At 40.2% G+C, this 11,888-nt stretch overlaps 1 protein-coding gene across 1 annotated transcript; it reads left to right on the top strand.

Annotated features, from left to right (window-relative positions):
- Nucleotides 1–1,101: 1,101 nt before the first annotated feature.
- Nucleotides 1,102–11,531, top strand: TAF1A (TATA box binding protein (TBP)-associated factor, RNA polymerase I, A, 48kDa). Its single transcript, XM_010131602.1, has 9 exons — nt 1,102–1,265; nt 2,572–2,685; nt 3,949–4,147; nt 4,893–5,023; nt 5,881–6,039; nt 7,190–7,256; nt 8,431–8,551; nt 9,894–10,054; nt 11,213–11,531. The coding sequence occupies exons 1-9, from the start codon at nt 1,167–1,169 to the stop codon at nt 11,353–11,355; spliced, it is 1,194 nt and encodes a 397-aa protein (XP_010129904.1). The 5' UTR covers nt 1,102–1,166; the 3' UTR covers nt 11,356–11,531.
- Nucleotides 11,532–11,888: the final 357 nt, after the last annotated feature.

The raw sequence follows: 11,888 nt of genomic DNA, 5'->3' as shown, positions 1-11,888 counted from the left end.
GGCGGGTGAGCCCCGTCTGCCCGGCAGCGTGCGGGGCGCTGAGAGGCGGCGCGTCCGCTGCCCGTACAGTAAGGGCTGATGAGGTGCTGGTAACAAAAGCGGCTGGGTGCAGGGGGCCGCGAAACCTCCGGGGGTGTTTCAAAGTAGCTTGTAATGAAACGCCTCATGTCAGCTCTGCCCGTGTCGGAGGAGTTCTCAGCAGCTCGCTTTGCAGCACTCCCCGACAGTAGCCGTGGTCCTTGGGTGTTTAGGCTTGGGGGGTGCGCTGTGGGACTTGGCACCGAGGTTAGAAATAGGTGTGAGAACTAGGCCTATGGGTTGGTTGGTTAGTTAAAGTGTTTTCTACAAAATTACATCTAACAAAACAGCTTCAGGCCAGAGTTTGAATTACTCCTTTGCCTACAGCGTGCAGGTAAGTGGTTTGGTGAGCTCTGCATGGCCTTTGCAGAGGGCTCTTAGAGCCTGAACGTTGTTGTACGTGCACATTAGACCATGGCATACAGCTGTGAACTTTGAAAAGCTGTGGAAAAGAGGTTTCAGTGTTTTGCTCTAACAAGAGTTGAACAGTATCCATGTAAAAAGGTAAGTGGCTGCTTTCCAGCCTTGTACTGAGAATAATTCTCTAGATTTATCTTTATAGTGGTAATTGCTTAGCTTTTGGTACTGGAATAGCCTGTTCATATGTGTCTATGCAAATCTTCGGTATGGTGGGGTCACAGACTTGGATCCTGATTACTGAGGGAAAAGTGTGGTCACCAAAACACAGTGTACTGTGAAGTTACCAAAGCACCATGGTCTTCTAATTCTGGAAGGGTGGTGGTGTGTCATAATTGGCTCCTCACTGTTTCAAGTGTCTGCAGCTGTGTGTGGAAAATACCATTTCATATTCTGTTTCTAGCTTTTACCATAGTCTTGCTTCCCTGCAGACTAGTAAGAGTGTTTAACCTCAAACCCACGTAGCTTAAGACCACTTTCTGTAGTGTCTGAGAAAGATCATGTAAGAGAGATACTGAAACAGTGGGTATATTGTTACCTGAATAAGGGCTGTGATAGTTGTGAGCTTGGTTGATTTTTTTTTTCCTTTGGTTTGTTTAGCATCTTCCCATGAACATAAATTAAACTTCAGGAAGAGCAAAGAAGTGTGCTTAAGTTACATCCAGGATGCCATGCTACAAAAGCAGTGGGAAAGGGCTGCAGAGTTTCTGACTTGCTATGTTGAATCACTGGAGAAAGACTTTTCTAGAGAAACTGTGGGTCCATCAGAGGTAAGCCAGTGTCCCTTAGCAGAGTTCTTTTGAAGTTGAAAAAATACTTGCAAGAAGAATCTGTTAATACTTCAGGTTCAACACTTGTCTTAATTAACTAATCACAGACTTTTTTTTTTAAATATAAAATAAGGTCTTAAAGGTAAGACCTGAGCAGTTAGGCAGCTTTCAGAAACTCGACTAGTTTCTCTAAGAAAAAAAAAAAGAGACACTGAAGCTTTCAAAAACAGATAAGCAGCTATTCAGGTGCTGATGTAGAAACTCTTGGATGGAAGGCTGCACAAAGTGCACCAAACCTTGTCGTTGGTAGCACTCAAGGCAGCGTACTGTCCAGTTATTCACCAGAAGTTTGCCTCTGCCCAGGCATCCTGCTGCTGTGGGTTTGACCAGTCTTGCTGGAGCTTGAATTCTGCTGAGATACCACTTTCAGGGGTGCTGAGAGTCTGCAGTGCTGTCTGAGGTTTTTCTTGACAGAGTGCTCAATGCTTCTGAAAAGTTCTCTGGCTTTGCAGGCTTTTTTTGCGGTTTTTTTTTTATTTTGTTTTGGGTTTTTTACATAGGCTCTTGACTCAACTGATGAAAACTTGGCTTGGTATAAATTAATTCCATCAGGAGCGTATCTATGAAAAGTCATCTTAAAGTAATCTTCTACAATGGAAAAGCAGTAAATGTGTTTGCCACTGGCATGCCGTCAGTCTGTTAGAAAGTTAGTGGCCTATTTAGGTTTTTGCCAGCTCCACCAGTAAAAAAAACTACTAGCAGGACCTGAGGTAGAAGCAGGAGGAAAGGATCAGAGCTGTTAAATAAACGGAGTACTGGAACACTGTAAGCCTACTAGAATATTTAGTTACCCTGTGGAGGCAGACCTTGAAAACAAGTGCATGTAGATGGGAAGCTACACCTAATTGGAAATAATCTTTATTACTAAGTTCAAAGAATGATGTATACCTTGATGTCTCAGTGGGATCATGTCAAAGGAAAAGATGATTTTTTCAGTAACAGGAGGGGGAACCTTCTGACAAATGGAGTTTTCATAAGCTTTGCTGGAGCTCTGCATTTATAATGAGCAGTTATGAAGCACCTGCTGAATGACTGTAAAAGTCCTACTAGATGAATATGTAGAGAGTACATAGGAGGAGTAGATAATACTTAAGTTACTACAGGAGTAGATAATAATTTTTTATTTGCAATCCAAATGTACATTTTTTCATGTGTTACAGTAGCTGTAAGTTTGATTAACCTGTATATGTGGTGACTGTTGCCATTTTTGTACTAAGGTTGTTTTTGAATTTCTCCCCGTTAATAGATGATTTGGAGAATAGGAAGTGAAATTTTGTGCAATCATTCCCTTAGCAGTGTGAAAGAGTTCAACTCTTTCATAGAGCAGATGAAAACCTTGGGAATAAAAAGGTATTTGAAGGTGAGTGTACTTAATGCAGCCTCAATGATTTTCTACATTTACCTGAACACTTACTTGAGTATGAGTGTCTGAATCTCTCTCTTTTGAAGTATATTACTGAAAATAGTGTCAACCCCCCCCTACATCTGAGCTATCAATTGCATGCTATTTTAAGGGTTATTCTATACCTAACCATATCTCATTTGGTCTATATTTTCGATCACAGGCATGCTGTTAGTCCTTAAAAGTGCCTAGATCCTTTAACTGGTCTTTGAATTAATGAAAAAGTTAAACTATTTTTCATGCATGCCCCAGTAACATGCAATTGCCCGTTAACACCTGCCAGGTTTTGTTTCCAGTCCTTGATTTGGCCATTGTGCTCCTGACTAAACAGCTGTACTTAAATTTTGCCATCGTTATCTGCTCACTTTTCAAGTAGCTAATCTGTATCTAAACCAGTGAACCTCACACTGTGGACCCCTGTCATCTAGCTGTGGGTTTTCTTTCTTGTGGTGGCTTGTTCAAAATTACATTGTTTTGGTTTCTTTGACTGTTTCTCACTTGTGATGATGGTTTTGTCTTTTGCTCTGTTGTATTTTTTTCAAATCTTTCAACAGAAGTTCTATATGAGAGTTTACTAAAGCTAATTGAAGGTTTAGACTTTTATCTAGTGCCAGTGCATCATGATAGGATGGTAAGGGACACCCCTCCTCCAGGTGATCAGCACTTCGCTGGCCAAATGAAAAACCAGCAAATGCAACCCAGCTGGATTTCCTCAGGTCATTTCTGGATCTTCTTAAATAGGAACAGCACTTGATAATGGCAAGCAGGTTTTTGAGACAACTGCCTTAAGAACCACTGAGTGCCTACTACCTGACCGGTGACTTAATTCTGTCTCACAGACTTCAAGAACTTCATCCCCTTCTCTTCACAGGGCTACATCTTTCTATATCAACTATGCTTTTAACTACTAATGTTTCTCCAGCATCCTCAGACAGAAAAAATTACTTAGGTCTTGGCTTATCTCCCTACCCCAGGGACATTCGTATTCTCCCACTGCTGCAATTTTCTCAAATTCTGTGTAAAGATACTACTGTTTGGATAAATGAATGTGTGTAAACTGCTCTGAGTTAAAATGCTATATTAACTGTGTTTGCAAGATTTTATATGCATGTCAGTTGTGAGTCTCTGTGTTCCCTGCACACCTGTGTAGAACGTTGCCCTATTGCAGAGGATCTCTCCATTTGTTGTGACACGCTGTGGTATGGGCTGTTTTCATTGCAGGTTTGTTTAGAGCATGCGTTTCATCTCCTTTGTAACGGACTGATAGATGAAGCTTACCAAAACCTGTCCTTGGCCGAAAGCTGGAGGTTTGGAGAGCAAACAGCCATTCAGGATAAAGAAATGAAACTGATTCAGGCTTACAGGGGTCTGTTGGACTACTATAGCTGGGCTAAGCAGAAGAACATCCTGTTAGAGCATGGTGAGTGTTTTCTGTATTGAGCTGTGAACTTCAACTTGCTTGTGCAGACACCATGGTTTACAATGACACCTTTTCCTTTCCTAGACTTCAAAATTTGGTGGTGTGGATGGAATGTAATTCTGTATCAGCAGTGAGTCAAGTGCCAAAACAGCACACTGACCAGCACTTTTCTGAGGGGTCCCAAAATGCTATTCTATAACTTTTTCTCCTCCTGAATTACATTTGCTACATCCAGGCAGCATCACCTATAATAATGATCAAAGGAATGTATTCACTTATAGCAGTGGCTTAGAAGATGCGTGAGTATGCGACTGCTAGAATTTTGAGAGCTAGGAAAAGCCCCCAAAACTTGTTTGAATTTCAGTTTCTTTAGAGATACTGAAGCTGCTATTTGTGTGTGGTATGTAATTCTGCATGTACCTGCTGGCTCCAGTTACATTGGATCTCTGCTTGTCTCTCTGAAAATTAAGTACTGAGTTTGTTTTATGGACCTTGTGCCAGTAGCATGTTGTCTTGGAATACTACCTGTTGTGCCACATATGTTGAAATTGGGTAATAATAAATTTTGATGAAGAGCAGTGAAAATTTTGTGCTTCAGTACGGAGGAAACTGAGGCCTGTTTTTCTTAAAAGCTCTCTGGAGTCCTTGCTTAGCCAAATGTGATCATCTCTGAGGTGCACCACTTCTTCAAGATCCCTTGTGATTAGCAGAGCTAACTTTGTGGCATTCTTTCATGTTTTGGTAGGTCAGGATGGATTTGACGACTTGTCTGTTGAACAGGAAATGCACAATTACTTTCGGAAGGCAGCAGTGAACTTGAAGGAGATTATTAAAATACCTGGCGTCTGGGATCTCTTTGTGAAGTGCTATGTGGATGTAAGGGCGTGTTTTACAGATACCTTCCTTTCGTGTTTCCTTGTCTAGTTTTCATTAAGATGTCTGTCTGCAGCTTTATGTGCGTGGGTGACAACGAAGTATTTTAAAAGCAGCACATCTGTATATCTCACTGGCTTTGATTCAGAGTACAGTTACTCACAGTAGAGCTGCAGAGCCTGCACAGATTACAAAAAAGATTTTATCTGTCCCTTGCCAAGAAAAAGAAATGGACAAACAGCTTGAATATTTTGTATTCATGGTGTTAGTACAGCAGTCAGAGCACAGCTGCTTTGTTTAAATTCCTGAAAACAAATTCTTTCTTTTTGGCAGGGCAGTGTTTTTCTGGATACACTAGATGTTAAAAGGCACCCCACACATGCGGTCTCTCTATGTGTGTGTTTGGGGTTTTTTGACTTTTTTTAGATATCTGTTTAGAATTTGTAATTAAAAATTGAAGTTAATTTTAAAATGTCTTTGAAATTATTTACTTTTTCTAAATGCTGATGGTAAGCTCTGACTTCTCTAAGCATATCTTACAGAGTTTTGGTGCCAGCAGCTGCCAAGTTCTCATTTTAAAGACGTGGCAGGCTGCTTCAGTGTCTCTTTCCAGTGAGCAAGTGCTGGTATTTCTTTGTCAATTCAGCGTTAAAGGAATTTTCTCCTGTAGTGGCTTCTATGTGTGAATTTTTGGCTCTCTGTGATAGAAGTAACCAGTAAAATGAAAATACGCTACTCTTAACTAATATGGTGCGTTCTTAGATACAGACTGTGCTGTTGGATAGTCCTGTGGCAGCCCTAAATGAGTTGTAATAGTTTGATTGCTAATATGTGGCAAACTAATGACAGACTTCTTCTAGTTGTTGGAGTTTTATGGAGACCATAATGAAGCCCGTCAAGTGTTAACTGAATACGCCTACAACTCAAAGTTTCCTGCTAATCCCAATGCCCATGTTTACCTCTACCAGTTCCTGAAGAGACATGGTGAATCAAAGAAATCGCTCATATCTGTACTGAAGGTATGTATTACATAGTAGATACGGACTGTGGTTGGTTGTGTAGCAGGATGGTCTGACAGTTTGGGTCAGTTGGCCTCCTGCAATGTTATTTAGCCTATTGTATTCTTTGTGAGAAGCAGAGGGTTGGTGGAAAATGAGCAGGAGGGATGCTAATGGTGGAGCAAACAATACCCTTTGCTGTCTTTGGATTCCAGTCTTTGTTTTGCCTTTAACTGATACGTCGTGTAACAAAGTCGGTGAGCAACCTCAGAGAACACGTTTACCTGGTTCCAGTCTGCATCAGCAGTCTTGTGCCGAACGTGCATTGATTTCTGTTACAGTTTGATCTTTACAATATGGAAAAAATTCAGATGCTTTCTGTTTCACATGTTGATCTTGTCTAGCAATTCGTTTCTGTGCTTGTTTTTGATGAGCTATGCATTTAAGCTAAAACAGAAGTTAATTTCTGCTGGCAGAACAAGGCTTTGCTGTATTAAGCTTTTGTATAGTCGCTTTTAAATTCCTGCTTTCTCTGCTCTTGCTCATTGATCTGGGTAGCTTCTTGCAAACAATGTCTTTCAATCTGTTTTACCAGTTGATGGCACTAATGTGCTTTTCTTAGGGCAGGTGTTTTAAAACAGATTCATAAAGAGTAGACTTTTGAACTGTAGCATATGTATAAAATTCCATCTTCTCAGTGGAAGTCTTTTTAAGTCACTGCTAAAGCCAATTTTAGCAGTGGCTTTAGACACTGCAAGATAGTTTAGACACAACGTAGTGACAAATCTGATAGGTCCAGAAACTGTGATCCAGTGCACAGAGTAGTAGACAGGGAAGCCAGAACTGCCCTGGGAAGGAGATGGTGTTGCCTTCCAAAAAGGGAGCACTGGATACGGATCTGAGCTGTTCTGGGGAATGTTGTATTTGGCACGTGCAGTGCTCTTCAGCAGCCATCCAGGCGTTTCGTCCATCGCATCAGAGTAGTGTCACAGATGTGCAGAATGGACTTTGATATTAATTTTTTTATATCAAGGCACTAAGGTACCAGACTGCTTAATTTTCCCAGAACACCCAAAACTCCGAAGAGTGTGATTCACTTGATCAGGTAGAAGTTGTCAAAAGTTTTACACATTAAAATAATGTATCTCGGTTTTGTGGCTTTATTTTTCAGATCTTGCATGATATTGTTCCTTCTCATGAACTAATGATAGATTTTAACGTCTTGCTTCAAAAATCAAGTAAGTCTTTCAGTATCTTTGCTCTTTTCTTTTATATTAACCTAGAATAATATTCTGAAATTATTCTGCAGCCATCTTTCTGCTTTTTTAAGTAGTTTTGTTCAAGAAAAAAAAACAACCTCAAATTCGGCTTTCCAATCACAGGAACCTTTAAGCTGGATGTGTGAGCAGGCATTTACAAAATTTTGTAAACAAATGCCTTTCTCATTTTAAAGGCTGATCAAAGCAAAATGTAAGGCACAGCCAGGATCTCAAAAATAACATTTTTTTCTGAAGTACCCTACTCTGAATGTCAGGGTCTCCATTCCCTTTTTGAGATCTCTTCTGGAGGAACTGAGATGGTTCTATGCTTTAGTTTATTGTTATTGATCAAAGAACAAAATCTTGATCCTCTTCAAGGAAGTTTTATTTTTGAGCTAGTAGAAAAGTCTTTGACCAGCATGGAAGAACAGTCTCCAAACTGGAAGTGTTCTGGGCTGTCTGTCTTCTTGTCACCTGGTATGTTCTAGCAAGTCAGCAGATTGGCAAAATGTCCTTGAATCAAGATTGTTCTCTCTTCTTCTGCTTTTACTCTTTGGGAGAGGAAAAAAACCAGCCTCCTAGCTGCAACCCCTTTTTCTGTTCAGGTCTGACACATTTGTGAACTTCTTGTAGCTGCTGAGGACAATCTGATTTGTGAAGAAAAAGAAATTGTTTTAACTCCACTGATACATAACTACTGGTGTGAAATGTCTGTTTTGTTCATATTGGTCCCAGATTTGATGTTTTGGTGGCGTCTCAGGCTTTGAAGTGTTCCAGAGGCCCTGTGTTCCCTTCCCATGGGAAGAATGTGTTGAACAGCGGTGCCAGTTGGAAGCACTGATTAGTGAGCTTTGGAAACCGTAGTTATTGTAAGCAGAGTGGTGTGGGATAAGTGAGTGGTCCTCTGCGTGCCTCTTGAATCAGCAAGTTTTGAGCAGGGTGGGAGTAGGGACAGTGTCTCTAGTAGAAGTTGTGCTCTAGAGCTGGAAAGTATTCCTTAACTTTGTGTCTTGGAAGAGACAGAAGGCAATGGGGGGAACCCTCTTAAACAGGGGCAGTGGCAGCATTTGGGGAGGCAGGGTGGAGAACTGTATTTCACTTGCTGCTTGCTAACGAGTTAAGTAATTTATTAATCAGCCTAATCTCTTTCCAGAGAAAAGAAAAAAACGTCGACTGGGGCTAGAAGTTATTTTTGCAGTCTTGGATTATGCTGGCTGGAAGGAAAATGTAAAAGCATGGAGCTGTCTGGCAAGACAGATGAAACAAATTGTAATGTAAGTATCTCTGGACACATTTGTTTTTAGGACATTGTATAAGTCTCCGCCTTTGGGCAGTTGACAAGTGACCCTTCCTAGACTCTGTCTTGCCTGCTGGTGAGCGACAGAGTCATCTGGCCTGCCCTGAGTTCTGTGGCAGCTTGACCACAATGTGGTTTGACTGGGAGGAAAGAAGACATTATTAGTGAGGAGAATTCCAAATTTCCAGTATTGCCATTGCCTGCAAAAAGTTGTTTGTTTTTTTTTAACCAGGTTGTGTGCTTATGCAGGAAGGGTTATTCAGATGTTTGGATAGCATTTGCTACCCTTCGCTAATCCCCCTCTTAGTGGTGGTGGTGGAACTCAAGTTGTTGGGTCTTCTGCTGTCTTACTGTGCATTTTTTGAAGCTGGTTTGAGAATTGCTGGGCTGCATTAAGGGGGCGGCTGGTACTGTACAGGCTGGTGAGTTCTGTGATGGTGGTAACTCTTAAGAATGCAGCTGGTGTATTCTTTAAAAGCTGAGCCAACATGCCTGGGGATTGATGTGCCCTCGCCAACGCTGACAGACATGGCCTCTGATCTCAGAAGCAGCCATCTCAGGCAACCTCTGCCCAGAGGCCTCTGATGTCTAGACTTTATTTTTGCCAGCAAACAGGGTGGGTTTTTTAAGCACTATATATTTAGAGTCAATTAATTCAATTAAGTCAATTAATACTTAATTTGACCTGTTTTACTGCCACCTCCACCTATGCAGCATCTGCTGTTAAGGTCCATAATTTGTGGATTAAAGCTAGGAGTGTTGTTGCATAAAGTTAGTAAAAACATTGCCTGCATTTTTTTTTTGAAGGCACAACTTCAGAGTAGCTTGAAATACATGGGGCATCTTGATCGTTTTATGGGAATATCACTACCCTGTTGTAGGGAGTTTCTATTTCTGAAATACTTGGTAAAAGTCCTTTATTGTTTAACAGTTATTGGGATAAGTTAGTCTTTGAGTATGCATTTGTTCTAAAAACAAACCAGCCTCTTCATACTACTGATTTGTTGACAAACTTGAAGAAACTTTCTTATTACTGTTGACAAACTGGCGCACAAGTCAAAGGCTTGCTTCATTTTGTAGCATAGTCTGTGTTGCTAAGTCTAAATAAGACTTGTAGAGTTTACGTCCTGCCTCACTAGTGTTGCCAGGGATTAAAAAAAAAATGTTATTTCTATTTAGTGTTTCAGTCTGCAGTGTAAGGTGGTGTGTCTGTGCAATTTATGAGACTTGTAGCAAGTTGATTATAAAATGCAGTGCCTCCTAATCATCTTTTCATCCCCATTTAAGCTTTTCTGTAACTTGTTTTACTTTTTTCCCAGCTCTGAGAAGCACCTTGACTGGATCAAGCAAGAGTGGAGCTCCAGGAAGGACTGGTGGCCAGCCTTCCATTTTTGCTGTTATTTGGCAAAAAGGAATTGGCAGGAAAGTGAAAGACTTTCTTATGAAAAAGCTCTGGTGGCTGGAATCCTACTGGGAAAGGGTAATATTAAATGTTCCTTCCTTTTCACTACACAGAAATAATGCCTAGTTCTAGGTCTAATGAGACAGGGTGCAGCTGATCTGCTCCCTGGAAGAAACGTGGTTTCTTTGTTCTAGGAAATATTGTTGTCTTTGAGGCAGAACAAGGGGAAAATGTTTAAATTGTTTTGATATTTGTTAATGAGGCATACTTAGCATAACATGTCTTACCCTGGTTTAGAATTCTGTTTTATCTGGCCTTGTTGAGCAGTCGCATTACTATTTATTTTTTTTGACCTTCAAATGACAAATTCGAAAATGCACAATGAGAGGATAAAGAGTGAGTGTTGTGAGGACTGCGGAGAGTTTGCTCGGTGGATGCCAGCCTAGGCAGTGTTTCAGCAAATACTGGGGAGAAGCTGGTCATTATGGACCGTAGGGGTGTTGTAATGCAGGAAAGAGGAGAAGGAAGTCTTGAGTGAAAACCACCAGCAGTTTGGTAAGGTGAGGATCATCATCTTCTTAGCATTCTTTGAAATGCTGCAAAACCAAGCTGGAGTATCAGGCCAAGAAGCAGCTGCTAAACTGAGTATGAGAATGTGTGTGGAGATCATGGCTCACACATCGGGTTGGACTTTTGGTTGGTAGGCAGCTTCTTCATTGTCAGCTTCTCTATAACTTCTCAACTTTGTAAAACAATTTCTCATATCAAAAGCCATCTTCTACTTTCAGCAATATGTTATCAAATTTCTCCCAGGTTTTATTTTCAGGTGGCTGATAAAACTGTTCCCACTCTAATTTTCTTTAATGAAGTCTCTGTGCTTATTGGGGTTGATATGAGCCTTTCATTATCCAACACAATACGTTGATGTCTTAAATCAATACTGCTTTACACTCTTGAAATTCGGCTTTCTGATCTTTTTGAAGAGTGAAAACAAAAGAGAAAAAACAATTTGCAAGACACAGCCTACAGTTATATAACTGCAGGCTGTTTTCTGAGGTAAATGAGGATAGATTATTTAATGCTGCAGTTACATGTCTTATGTGCATGTCTTGGATTATTTAATTACCTTCCATTACTGAAAACTTTTAGATGTTTGCGTGTTACTTAAACAATGAAAGCACTTTGTATTTGCCTGTGTCATGATATAACTTACGATGCTTTTTTTTTTCCCCTTAGATTGCAAGTACTTTAAATATGTGTCACACCAAGGCTGCAAAGCTCAGGTGAAAAGGTTTCGGATACTGAAGAAATTTGTGAACAAGCACAATCTTGTCTACCTGAGAATATCTGGTCTTTCAGATTCCTCTGTACAACCTTGAAGGCATCCTTAAGGTTCTTGCAGTACTCTTTCCTCTCCATGGAACCGACTTCTGTACTGGCACTAGTCTAAAAGTTCTAGACAGACCCTATTGACTCAATACTAGTTTTTTTTATATATTTCTATAAAAATGCTTTGGTTTGTATTTATTTTATAATAAAATTAATATAAATCAACTGATAAGGTTGAGGAATTTCTTTAGTCCCATATTTCTGTGTGAAGTGCAAACAGCATTAATTTCAAATACATCTTGAATATTTAGTATTATGGTGTGGAATTTCTGTAACAGTAGTAATGTAGGGTTGATTTAGATGGTGACTTAAATGACTGCTGGAATGTAGTTCAAAATTATTCAGGACTAGCAGTGGCATAATAGGTGTAGTGTCTTAACCTAGGAACAGTACATGATGTGCTGTGAAAACGCATTCTCAACCTGTAAAGGTTACATAGCTTGCTGCTTATAACTCATTATTTCCTGAAATATATGGAATGTGGAGAAGCATATGTTGCTTTTTTTATTGTATATTGAGAAGA

The sequence above is a fragment of the Buceros rhinoceros genome, unplaced genomic scaffold, assembly GCF_000710305.1.
Source record: "Buceros rhinoceros silvestris isolate BGI_N320 unplaced genomic scaffold, ASM71030v1 scaffold20862, whole genome shotgun sequence".
NCBI classification, from domain to species: Eukaryota; Metazoa; Chordata; class Aves; order Bucerotiformes; family Bucerotidae; genus Buceros; species Buceros rhinoceros.
Note: the sequence above shows the minus strand (reverse complement) of the source record. Positions and strands in the feature narration are given on the sequence as shown.

What these genes read in the sequence shown, in the direction of transcription:
- TAF1A (XM_010131602.1), top strand. Translation starts at nt 1,167, where the DNA reads ATGCTACAAAAGCAGTGGGAAAGGGCTGCAGAGTTTCTGACTTGCTAT. An exon ending in AAACTGTGGGTCCATCAGAG is followed by an intron (nt 1,266 to 2,571) that starts GTAAGCCAGTGT and finishes CCCCGTTAATAG; the next exon opens with ATGATTTGGAGAATAGGAAG. An exon ending in TTGTGAAGTGCTATGTGGAT is followed by an intron (nt 5,024 to 5,880) that starts GTAAGGGCGTGT and finishes GACTTCTTCTAG; the next exon opens with TTGTTGGAGTTTTATGGAGA.